General features: G+C 43.0%; 1 protein-coding gene across 2 annotated transcripts in view; it reads right to left on the reverse strand.

The window, feature by feature from the left end:
* The window catches only part of DCX (doublecortin), a 74915-nt gene that overhangs the window by 13248 nt on the left and 48192 nt on the right, over window positions 1–13475 (reverse strand). Inside the window, exons 4-5 of one of the 2 annotated variants that reach the window (XM_062584445.1) lie at window positions 6364–6466; window positions 2193–2315 (exon numbers count right to left, since the gene is read on the reverse strand). In XM_062584445.1, the coding sequence (XP_062440429.1) occupies window positions 2193–2315; window positions 6364–6466 (226 nt within the window). Of the gene's footprint in view, window positions 1–2177; window positions 2316–6363; window positions 6467–13475 lie in introns of both variants that reach the window. The other variant, XM_062584444.1, reaches the window with a different exon arrangement.

The raw sequence follows: 13475 nt of genomic DNA on the forward strand, positions 1-13475 counted from the left end.
ACTGGCAAAGGCTATTGACCAGGGTCCAGCTGTAAATCCACTGCATTCTACGTTTTGCTCTTAATAAATAATGTACCATTTTTCCATATGCTTTTGAAGGGAAATGGAATAATTAGGATGAGAAATGGAAAAAGAAATAACATCCTTTCCTATAATGGCAGTGCAATTGTAATGGTGATGGTTCAGACATTTCATTCAAGCAACTTGGAGATTTATCTCAGAATCTGCATTTACGTCTGCAGCAAGATTTCACAGTGGCCCTCAGAGACTATGGCAACCAAAATGATCAAAAAACTGTGGAAAAGAACTGAAAAGAACAGAATCTAATGACAGAATCAAGGAAACTCCAAGTTCTGATATGACGACTATAACAATAAAAGAGAGCAAAGATAAAAGTTGCAAATGGGTAGGAGATCAAACACATAGCAAAATATTTAACATACTTGAAATAAAACAGCTTCTAAATCCTTTCACTAATGAAATAGGTGAGAATTTGGCAAAAATGGGTCTGTTTTTTTATTGATCAGCCTTTGTTCAGCCTTCCTGCCTTTTTTGATGTGATAACTTCAAAACGCAGCCAAGCTTACTGCTTGTTTATGTAACAGAGTATTCATTCTTAAGTAGCACATAAAGCAACTGTTTTTATTACAAATCCAAAGGGACAAGAACACAAGATCATATTCTTTTTTCTCTCTATCCTGATAAGACAACCGTCTTTGATTACCTTTCCAGGACCAAAAGATCTCCATCATTTTAATTCTCATTGAACAGGACACACTGCCATTTTTTCTGTATTGAAATCACAGAGAAAAGTTTGAAAGACTCTTGTCTAGATGGATTAGAGAAACCTGAATTGTCCTTCATTACTGGTCTTAACTCTCGGAGCTGACTATTGTTTAGTGTTTGTGGTTATTTTCATTTCCTTCCTAAAAGCTTCACTAACTGTTTGACCTGAATGATTCTATGATTCTATGAAGCAAACAAGTAACAGTGTGTTCATTAAACTTCATCAGATGACTCACCATTTGGTTCCTACTGAGTAAATCAACCAGTTAAAATCAGGGACACAATAGTTGCCATTTCATATTATACTATATGCTCATGCCATAAGGTCTAATTCTGGTGATAATAAGCACTTGATGCTTAGTTTAAGTGCTGTCTCACAACTCATGCATGACCTGATTCCCAGATCACTGAATGTGAATTACTTACCAACAGTTTTGAATCTTGTCTTCTGTACACCTAGGGAACTCTACCATGCATTGGGGATTGTAAAAACTTTTTAGTTTGTAGCAAACCTAAGTTAAAGAACAGTGGATATGGGAATCTTGAAGGAAAGGTCTATAAATGCAGAACTACTCTCTAGAGAAGGAACTTTTTTTAAAAAACACTGAGTCTTCGCATGGATCAGACAATGTCATGTTGTCCTTTCCAATAGCTGAAGAACATCATGAGACTCTAAATAAATGAACTATTTTCTGGGGCAAATCTTTCTGAATACTGTCAGGAGAATTTTATTTCCAGAAAGCCAGTTCCTACTGATAGTCAACTGTTGTGTTGTGTTCACATGCAATGTGTTACCACGAAGGAGAAAAGCAATTTCTGCTATGCGTTGCCTGGGTTAACACTATGAGTCACTTGAATTCAAGCTACGAAGGTCTCCTGGAACAATTAAATGCTTATTTGGGGCTTTGGCTGTTTTAATGAAAGGCCACATGGGGACCTAGAGACCCACCCTTTCCGCTGCATGACTCTAAAAGCCACCAACTACCAGAGGTGTTGGTGATTCCCAGTCAGGCCTTAAGCTTACATGCACTGCAGGTCTCAAGGTGTGTTACACTGCCGTTCCAGTCGCAGTGCAATTGTTCCAGAGACACTCCTAGGCTGTGCAATAACTAAGTTTGCATCACACAGGAGCTTATTCTAGATCAGTCTGTATCTATAGGAAACACACAGGAGCACTGGATGATCCTTACCCCGCTATTACGCTTAACCAACCAGAGAATCCCTCTCCAGTATTTATTAAGCACCTCCTCACACTAGCACCAGCTTTTTGTGTGTAAAAATGCCAAAGTCTCAAAGCCAAACACCCAAGGTCAGTACATCCAAAGACAAACAGTATTTTTTTTCCTCTCCAAGCAGAGTTAATATTCAGACACCAGAAAACAATCACTCACCGTCCTGATGGTTACCTGAATCGGCTGGAGACTTACTCCGGCGCATGGGGGCTGGACTCTTTGCTGAGCTCTTCTGAGGTGTGGGAGATGACTTGCTGCCTGTGGCGGCTGCAGGGCTCCCTTTCATCACTCGACACTCTAAGGAACAGACAGCAAATGTGGTTACATCCTGACCCATGCTCTCTGCCAGGCAAAGTGCCTACGGATATGAGATATGAAACACCCACAGGCAGCTTAGGGCTTTCTGTCTCCAGGGAACCATGAAAGTATGAGCACCACGTGCGAAGTGGGTGTCAGCACGCTTTCTCCAGGGCAGCTGCACCAGAAACAAGACTTTCTGGAATGAGAGCAAGGAGCATTGCTCCTCCAGAAGAAGCCCTGAGAAAGGCTACGTCAAGACCAGGCTGGCTCCCAGCACTGCTCATCTCTATACCTCTGTCCTAGATGGATTTTCTGCCCTCTCCCTTCCCTTGGGGTCCCATCAAGTAGTGGACACCATGAAAGTGGTCAGAACCTACTGAGGGAAAAAATCAGGCAAAAACCAGTTAATTTGCTGTGAGCATAAAATGTAATAAAATGATGAGTTCAATTTACACAGGTGCAGAAAGCCTGCTCACAGCACCACTTAAAGATCCTGAAGCGATGCACGGGCCACCTGGGCCAGGGGGACTTTCACCCAACCTGAACCAACCTTCCTTCTGTGGTTTCACCAAGTTGCAGCATTTCAGATGCTATTTTTGAAGACAGAATAGCTTCACAAGAAGCTAATTACAAGGTTTGCAAAAGCATGTCCTCTGTCCTGGGCACTAAACACTTTTGGAAAGCTTTGTATACATATGTCTAGCAGATTTATGTACTTAAAGACATGAGCCCCAACCATGTTTCATTAAAAAATAAATAGACTAGAAACAGGGGAAAATGTAAACACAACCCACAGTGCCCTGCAGAAGGGAACTGAAATGCTAACAAACCTCCATGTGTCCTAGGATTTCAGGCGTACCAGACCTTCAAAAACAGGGTTTATTTACATGTAGAGCTAAGAGAAAAAGCAGTTTTCCATCTCTGAACTCAGTTAACAGGAAGACAACAAAAGTGGGATTTCCTCTTTGTCAAATGCTGACTGGTCTCACCTCATCTCTTACAGACTGTTCTCACTAAATACGCGAGAAATAGCTCTTTATCCCAGCCATGAAATAGATGTCTGACATACAGACTATGTTTCAGGGGCAAGTTCAGCTCAGCTTGCATGGCTTTTGCCTGAGAATCCCCTTGACTGGATTCTCTAATGGGAATGAAATAAGGCAGCACATAGCAGACAAATAATTGGTCAACTGAAAACAAGTTGTCTGACCTAAATGTGTGTTATTTATTTATATATCAGAATATCTTTGAAAATGTAATCACCCTAAATTTTTCCCCAGGCTTTCCTCATTATCAGTCAAGAGTCAGTCTCTTTTTCTTCCAGATGGTCTGCGAGAGAGTTTGCTGTTGGGTCATGCAGTGAAAGAATATAAGGAAAGGATGTTCTGTGCTCCAGGGATATTATGTGGGGATAATTAACCTACAAGGACTTTATCCCCTCACCTAGTAGATAGTACAACATAGATTTTGGAAACTGTAAATTAGAGATACAAACAATGTGCATTTTTTCTTAAGATACCTGATATCTTAGAGCTGATGCCACGGAAAGCTTGGTAGGACTCCAGCACTGATATATCCTCAATTTTTTTTACACAAAGGACAGTAATGGGGTGGAGTGGGGGGAAGACAGCCTATTCCTCCTTGTCAGTAAAGAATATACACTGTCTTATGTGCCATGGTGAGATAGCCACTAGGGAGAGCTGTGCGAGACTCTGCTCATGGTGTTAACCAGCCAAACCAAAACATGGGCAAAATCATCTTCAGTCACTGCAGAGGAAACATTTTTTCAGGGCTCTGGCACATACCTGTCTAACAAAAGCAGCGCAACATTTGGGTCTCGGGATGTGATTCAGTTGCCCAGCCACAGGCACTAAGGGCTCTGTGAGCTGTCCCGGAGCACAGCCTCTGCCTGATACCCGTCAGCCCCTCACGGGTAACTCAGATAGTGAGTGGCATCTCAAATGGTGCCAAGCACCTATATTTAGGCACCTGAATTATTCACTAAATATAATTTCGATTGGAAAAAATAATCCTAAAAAGTGGAAATACTCGATTTTGCCTCTTTTCAAGAGTTTATTCTGATTCCTCCCCCACAGTGGAGATATTCCTCAGAAAGGAGCTCGACACTGCATTTTCCAGCTCAGAAGAGCTGACGCTGAGGAATTCCTCCAGCTCTGCCGCAGGCAAGTGCCAGTGCACCAAAGGCAATCACTGCCTGTTTGCACGCCTTGAAACAAGGCACCAAGGGGAACCCTGCCTGTGCTGACAGCAGTGTCAACATGCCCCTGAACGTCTCTGGCGTGTGACACCTCAGTGCGTTTGGACTGGAAGTGGTGGGTACAAATGAGACAGAGCAGCAGCATCTGGAAGGTGCTCGGTGCAGGGATTATGAGGCGGAAGCTGCGGTGGGCGGTGAGGAGGAAGAAGATGACATAATCTTCTTTCTTTTATGCTATTTCTCATTTTGTTTCCTGATGTCCTGCCAGAATGAACATAATAGCCAGCAATCTGAGCACATGTCATCCAAACGGGCAAGAAAAAGTACCCGTGACAGAGGTTTTAATAAGTGACATTGATCTGCAAGACATTAGGACTCTCAGCTCTCCTGGCAGTGTCTGACTCGTATCAAGGAAGGATGATGGATGCATAACAGGAAAACACTGCTGGCTGAAAACTCTTCATATATTTCTTGAGAAGGGCAGGGCACCTCACTTCTCCTGAAAATACCACTACGAGGTGCAGTTGCTCAGTGTTTGCCCAGCAGCAGGCTTGGCTTATTTTCTTAGAGAAATCCAAGTAGGAAAAATTAGCAGTAACCAGGAGTGTAGGCAGAGATCTGGGCTTCCCATCAAGTCGTGCTGCTAGGATTGCATCTGAACTGTTTTACAGTTGAAACCACCACTCCCCCCCCCAGCTGACTCAACTGTGGAGCGTTAAAATAAAATATGAAGTTCAGGTTACAGATTGCTTCCCCGGCCTGACACAGGCTTTATTCTCTGTCTGCAATATTTCAGCTGAACCTTGGAAACTTTCTTTGAAATACCAAAGACCACCAGATGGGTTCATCTGGAGTACACAGGTCAGAAGTACCAGCATCAAATAAAATCAGGCTTGCAAAGGAGTCATAAAAATGCAGTGCTTGGAGATCGAAGGCCACTTGGCTTCCTGGTATACAACAGAAGTCCTGTTTGGTCTTCAAGCCTGAGTCAGTTTGCAGCACATGAGATAGCAAGTGACTCCTGTTCCTTATACAAGACACCTAGAGCTTTGGGAAATACGAGTCTGAATGTTTGGAGACCACATTTTCTCCTAGTTTAAATAGATTGGACTAATTTACAGGTACAAGTGCACAGGTGTGCTACTGGTATGCACAGTCGCCAGGTGTGGTAGGTGACAATCCTACAAGCAAGCTCTGTTTGTTCTCTGAAATCAAAGATTTCACGGTTTAATTGATCACATAAACTTGCATTATCACAGATCTGTGGTTGCAGTCATAACAGGGACAAATACTGGTGCTGTTCCACCTAAGGTGGGAATTATTAGCCTTTCAGCTTTTTCCTTTTTCAGTCAGCAGGAAGAAGCAGCAGAGAGATTTTTCCCCTTAACTATGCTTGCTCCCATTTTTTAATGTCCATGTACATACATAAGGACAAAAGTGATGAACTGCAGGTGTAGGTGTATATGTGTGTTCCTCTTGATCAGAAAAATAAAGATTATTTTCTTGCTTTTTGTTCTCAAGAAGAATATATCCTACTGAGTGTAATTAGGTAAAACTGAAAGGATATATACTAATGGATTTTTCAATAGATGTCAAAATGGTGGTATATTGTAGAATTCCACCTATTTGGACTTAGGCTGCATCTGTCAGCGTTTGTCAGATTATAATATTTGCTGACTGTTCCAATATGCGAAAAGGATGTTGTATTCCATGTACTAGGTCTTAAAAAACAGCACAAAAGCATGCAGCATTATTATTATCCAATACAAGCAATTGAAAGGAAATCAGATAAAAACAGAGACTGGAGAGCAGTGTGTTTGATGTTACCGCTTTCATCCAGAGAGAAGTCATCCTGTGCATAGCGGAATTTTTCTGGACCACAGGCGATAAACACATCATCATCCCCAAAGAAATCATGGAGACAGGTCACCTACACAGAGAACAAAGTCATTTATTTTATTTTTAATTGGCAACATTCTGATGTGGCTCAGTTTTAATTTAAGCATGAGAGTACTGCTTCTCAGTTCCCCCCATCCCATGCTAATTCCGTCCTTTTTTCCATAAGCTTGTTGCACAACACACAACATTCTCCAGCAAGTCAACCGTTACAGTATAATTTAAAAAAGGAAGAAAAAATCCCAACCACCTTACAAAATCCAATGAGGTATGCCCTTCCCACCCATTCAGGAGCTGACAAACTACATTAGTCATCCTAATGAATGATTCAGGCATTCCTGATCTACTGCGAAATACGAAGCAGGGGTGGCCCCCCACGCTGTATTGTTCAGCCAGGCTATGACACCATCGCCCACGCTGATGAGTACCTTAGTACCAACAAGGCCTGCAGAAGCAAAGGACCACTAAGAAGGTAAAGAGCTGCAGAGAATGGGATGCAGAAAGCTGTCTGAGATACATGGCAGCCACAGTCATGATGGCTAATGTCTCTGAACACCTCGCTTCTCTATTTTGCCATCCTAAATAGGCGGAAATTGTCTTGCAGCATCCGGAGCTCCAGATCGCATGTCTTGCTGTGCAGGGCTGAATGGAGCTGGAGATGAATGAAAGCAACACACAAGATGAGGGAGCTTCAGATCCTCTGATTTTCTCAGAGACCTGACATCTAAGAGTATGAAAATCTGAAAATGCAAGGCAGGTCTCAGGAAGCATGCTGTGAGGAAGGGAAGTTTAAAATGCAGTCACCCTAGGAGCTAATCCCCGATGAAAGCATATTCAACTGGCAGGGATCCGTAACTCACCTTAGTTCTCTACAGATAATGGATGTGTTGTTATTTTAACAATATTTTTAACAAGATCAAGAGGTTCTATTGATTGGTCAGAAAAATATCTGCTTAAAAGGAACAAGGGAAATGAAGAAAGTACTAAAGAATTAAAGTTCTGAAAAGCAGGTCCGAGCGGTAAACCTTGCTCCAAGGCTGTGCTGAGCCCTGCAGGCACACAAGGATGCTGGTATCTTTGTCTCCTGTCTTCCTGATTCTCTGTAATTAGCTGGGAGGGGAAGTAGAAGACAAAATTACCACCCTCCTCTGTCATCCCTGCTGGCTGAGGAATACCATCGCAGTGGCTGCTGGATGCCTTAGCTCTCTTGACAGCCAGGGCACTCCATTTGTTTTTCTCCCATCGCATGGGCCATGACAAGCTCTCTAGAAGCATTTGAGCAGTCTTGACAAATAAAATCCTGATCTGGATTTCATTTGTTTGCAACAGGACTCAAGTTTCTTACAGGGTGTTAAGAAACTTTCTGTGGAGTACATGGGGATGGGAACGGATATTCTCTGGGCCTTCCTGGCACAGCCACCTACTTCATACTTAAATATAATTGTAAAGAAATGGGCCCCCGATCCTATCCTGTTTCCACCATAATGAGAACTGAAGCTACAAGGAGATACCCTAGGACACATCAAAATCTGCTGATGCTCCCTTTCCAGAGAGGTGGGCCTGGCTCTGCTCGAGCTCACCTCCTTCAGCTGGCACATCCTGCATGAGGTATAGCCCCCTCATCCCTGTCTTCTACCATAAATACAGTACACACACATGAAAGAACATTCAGGCTTTCCTCAAAGTGAAAAAGATGGTGACTGCACTCATATTAAACCTTGATTGCCCAGATCCTAGCCCACATGGTGTGGGAAACACTCTGAAACCAAAATTAGCTGACTCCAGCTGTATGCTATGGCCATCAGTGCGAACATCACTTGGGAACACTTCTGTACCCAAGTAGCTTGCAGGGCTCTCCCAGTCCTTTGTCACCGTGCAATAGGTTGGCTGGAAGAGCTGGAGTCTCCCCGTGCATCTTCCAGATCGGCCAGGACAACACTACCAGTCACAGTCCAAAATCTACTTCATTAGGCGCTGCAGTGTGAATAATGAACTATTCAGATTTTTAGTATTACCCCCTGCACAGTTAAAGTTGTGGCACGTTAGTTACCAATGAAATTATGGAGGTACTTACATAGCGACAGCAAGATAACTACGCACACGATAACTCCCCTGAAACCAGTAACTCAGGTTAATGCTGTTGTGTTATCTCCAGGTAACTGGTGTTAATTCATGTCATCTCAGTGCAATGACTGGGGGGAAACGTGTACATCATTGCACTTTGGAGAACACCTTTAACACTACCACTTCTCATCAATATCTGGCAGAAAACGCCTCTTATCAGCCCCTGGCAGGCTGACAGGTGGTCTTCCGAAGCACAGAGAGATGATGCTCTTCCCTCTTCACAAAACACTTTGAAAATCAGTATGAAGTGTAAAGTATTGTTGTTATCTTTTAAGAAAGGAAAAAAGTTACTGAGGTAACGTTGGCAGCGTTTCCATGTTCCAAGCAGCTGTGTAGCCATCAAGAAGTAAATGCTCAGCACAGTACCTGCCTGCAAAGAGTTCTTTAGGAGACACCAAGGTACCTCCACTCGATTGACTTTGCTGGCTGTTCCCTCCCCTGGAGCTTCAGCCTGAGGTCCTGACATCCCTGAACCAGCCACTTAATGAGTTAGTGCTGTGTCACAAGGACAAAAACTGCTCATCCTTGAACACGGCACGTGGGAACACCTCCAGCAGCCTGCTGCAGCCCACCAGCAATGCTCTGCAGCGCCTGGGTGGGCTCAACCATACAACCATGCACCTGCAAGAGATGTGTGAACAGCTTAAAAAAAACAAACCCAGGTTCCATTTTTGGAGGCAGTTCCAAGCAACTGCAAGATCAGCACTGACACTGGCAGTGGAGGCACTGGGCTGGCGGCCGCTGTCCCTGGCTCTGGCAGGGCGGGACACCAGGGTCTTCGCAGAGGGTCGGGGCATAGCAAGGGACTGTGGAGGGCACTGGAAATAACAGCGACAAACTTACTGTAGATGGAGCTGAATTTCCTTATCTACTGATCTAGTTGAGCTGGACTGTGAAAAGTTAATTTCAAGCTCTAATAAATCAAATATAAAGAAGGCTTTTGGCTACCCTAATAAGGCTCAGAATTTCACGCTGGTTAATATAATGTACAATTAAAGCAGAGTCTAAGAGTGCCAGTTCTGGCTACAATGCCAAACGTTAGCGAAAAGCCTGCTTTTCACATCTGCGTGGCTTTCAAAATGAAGCAAGCTGAAATCTGTTATGGCTTCAATCGAAAATAGAATTTTCTTGGCAACTTTCAATGAACTCCAATTTCTCTTTGACTAAAATTAGGTTGAAAATAGTTAACGCATTACCTATAAGGAATTCTTCCACAGAAAAGACGACATTTCAAACCAGAGCAGGGCATTACAGTCCTCCCTAAGGATATGTGCCATTGATTCATTTGCAAATAATTGGGTTTGGCTCAATACACAAGTTCCCATCTGAATGCTATGCCATGTATTTATACCATGGCAAAGACTCACAGGTTGCTTTGCTCACCCTTCAATACGGAAGCGTGGTGTAGTTAACTTAGTGCTAAGCTAGATCACAGCATAAGGGTTCAAAACCTTTGCAGCCTTTTGGATTAAATCAAGAAGAATCTAGAGGTACTTTTACTGTCTCCAGGTCATGATACAAAATGTGTATTTTCTCCCTGAATTCCTACCACCACCGCAAGCAAAAAGGAAAACTAAGCAACCAAGAAACCCCTGAGAAATAATTCAAAAGTTCAAATGTAGTGGAAAACTGCAAGCATGCCCCAGGATAGAAACTTGATTACATGTCAGGCAGGGATACTTGCAACTCACTTTGTTGCATTCCTGTTCCTTCAGATAGTAAGATATTGTGCACGTTTTATAATTACGATCAGCTGGTGGGCTCAGTACTGAAGGCTGATAAAGAACTTGGTCTGTTTGTTGAGCTCCTAGTATTCAGGAAATTATAACTTCTGCATTTGCTTTACTTCTTCCCTTTTCTTTCCTGTTGCAATTTCCACACTTAAAAACTCATCATGGTATAGTAGAAAAGACACCCAGAAAACAACTCCTCTCCTCCCTTCAAACAGCAAAGTTCAGGAAATGCATCACATGTTATGCAGGTTTAACTTGGCTCCATTGCCTCTGTTCACCATGTAAGTGGTATTTCCTGTTTCACTTTTGCTCATTAATTGTAAATCCTTGCCCTGGATGCCTTGATTATTACTGTATGTCCCTGCAACGTGTCCCATATGTATTACTGTCAACACGAAGTTGTTTGAGTAAATTTTCTTAGTGGAAACATGTGCCTTAAGGGCTGGATCTTAGCGCATCAGACCCAACTTGTCCAAGAGGTGCCTAGCAAACACACCCCGGGGGAAGCTCCAGATACGCCCAGCGGCGGAGGCCCGGCCGCGGGAGGGCGGCGAGCGGCGCTGCCGCGCTGCGCCTTAGCCGGGACTCACCGTTTTCTCTCCCAGCGCAAGGCCGCTCTTGACCAGCAAAGTGCACATCAAGAGAAATGCATCCCTGCCAACAACCTCAAAAGCAGCGTTTCAAACGCTGCATTCTGCTGTTATCTATTAATTTATTAAAGCGCAGGACAGAAAACTGATAACAGCCTGCTAGTGCAAAGATCTATGCTACTATCTGAAATGGCAGTTTTGCTGGTGTAACTGTCACCGTGAACCAGCAGCAACAACACTGGAAACCATCAGATTAGTAAGATTTTGGCTTTCTACATTTTTTTATTTCCAAACTTTTTTCATTGTATTGACACATAAACCCTGTGTATACAATAGAAAAAAACTACAATAAGTAGAATAAATAGTGTTGGTTTCCAAGATAAATGTGCATGTCTTTGTTTAAAAGAGGATCATGTTTAATTTGAAATTCAGGATTAGAAAGACAATATTGACTTAAAAAAAGATCATATTGCATGAAATGTTTACAGTCTATTTCCTGTAGCTTAAACAATTCTAATGAAGGAAGTTGTGTCATCACACTCCAGTAGAGTAGACAAGGCACAAATTTATTTCTTGTTAAGCAATTATTTCTAATAGATTTCATAAACTTCCTTCTTTAACGTTTGATTTTTCTTTAACTTATAAATTACAGAAGAAATAGAAATTGGTAGAGATTAACAGAGATTAACAGGGAATGCAAGACGACTTGCAATTTCTCAGTTTTTTATTAAACATGGCATATTTTCTCCTTAAACGGAATCCTGCTCTGCTTATACTAGAAAAAACCTTTCCTGAGAGGGCAACGTAGCTAGGATTTCCAAGAGCGGATCTCTGCAGTGACACTCCATTAGTGTCTGCTGCAGCAATTTTAATTGCAGAAAGGAAAGATATGGCCTTCTGAGAGATGCTGAGCCTCCTCGTTCATTTTCACACAGGATTTGCAGAACTAAGCATTTTTCAGGATTTTGCAAACTGCAGCTCGCTTCAAGTATCTCTCTGGATGTGAGCTCTCCGTTGGCTGAAATTGCTGTGACACTACAGACACCGGTCCGTGTTCACCTGCGAAAGGAGCACTAAATACACAGGACATACCTGCAGCGTTGTGAATAACCAACTGTTTCTACTATCCTCCAGGAGGCAGCAGGAGTATTTAAAAAACATAATTCAGTGACAAATAAATAAAAGGAACTAGAAATTAAAAGCCTTTGTCCTCCAGGTTAAGCAATATAGCTTCATTTAAAAGCTACCAGTGCAAAACCATGCTGTGCTTTAAAAAGGTGCTGTGATTAACCAGCACCTCCCACTCCCTTTAACAACGTGCCGCATGACACAGTTTGCTGGGTCTGCGTGACCAGCAGGTCGACCTCAGAGTCCCTCTCAACTACCACAAATACTAAGATCGGCACAGCAGCAATGCAGACCGCTGCCACATTCCCGTTACTTTCACTGCTTGATGGGGCTCTGCAGCTCCTGGGTTGCCGCTTCAGCAGCCTGGTCTGGCCTTCACTCTTGCTGAGAGGAACATGGGGCACATCTCTGAAAAGGGGTGTGGCACAGGGAGGGTTAAATGAGCTGTCTTCCTCCCCATCTTTGAGAAATGGCTCTATCAGAGGTTCCTCTTCATAGCGGGTAGAGTCAAGTGAGGCTGTAGACAAACAGGCTAGTGACTCTTCAGAAGAGTGATATATGTGCATAACCCTGCCCCCAGACTTTCCATCTCTTCCTTGCATGCAAAAACCTCTGCCTAAGATGACAAGAAGAGATCTAACTAAGGAGATTTGCAGTAAGATCACAACAGGATAAACTCAGAGCTGAATTTCTTCCGCCTTGGGGGTTTTCACCTTGAACCAGCGGCTTGATTCTCCCCAAGCCTTAGCGGAAGTTGGGGCCAGCACTAGGCTTCTTTCTCTGTTTCTTCCTCCACTGGTCATGATGACTTTGTTAACTTCTCTCTCAGATCCCTCCTGTTCAAGGATTTAGGAGACAACAGGAAAAGATTCCAGCACAGGGGCAGGCTCAACTGTTCCCTGCATTTCTGCAGATCTGATGGCTATGCTCAGGGAGAAGAGAGATATCTATTTGCTTTCTTCTTCAAACTGTCACACTTCTGCAGTTTGGAAGCCTCGTAAGTTCAGAGCAGGGGGGAAATTGTCTTCAGAAATAATTTCCTTTAAGTCTGTAGAGGCCACAGGGGACAATTTGTATCTGACACATACATAAAGCCCATCAACAGCAGAACTGAGTGAACACTTACTCAACACTTAGCACTTCTCTAAGTTGCTCTGATAAATGCTATAAAATTCAGCATACCAGACCACCTGTTAGCTGAAGATAACTAACATATTTTAGAAGCCTGTAAATGTGCATTCTCTCTCAAGTGTCAAGCACTAGAAAATGTAGCTGGAGCTCAGAAGTCAGTGTAGAAGCTAAACAGACACTGAGAATTTAACTGAGTTGAGACCATAACTAAACTCTCTTCAAACTCTGGTTTAAATCAAGCCAGAAATCTGATGGACATCTTTGTATACCAGTACCTACCAGCACTACAAGTCAAAGTGGCAGTGGTATGTTTATTTTAGATATGAAAACCTGAAGT

The sequence above is a fragment of the Rhea pennata genome, chromosome 11 (genome assembly GCF_028389875.1).
Source record: "Rhea pennata isolate bPtePen1 chromosome 11, bPtePen1.pri, whole genome shotgun sequence".
Lineage (NCBI taxonomy): Eukaryota > Metazoa > Chordata > Aves > Rheiformes > Rheidae > Rhea > Rhea pennata.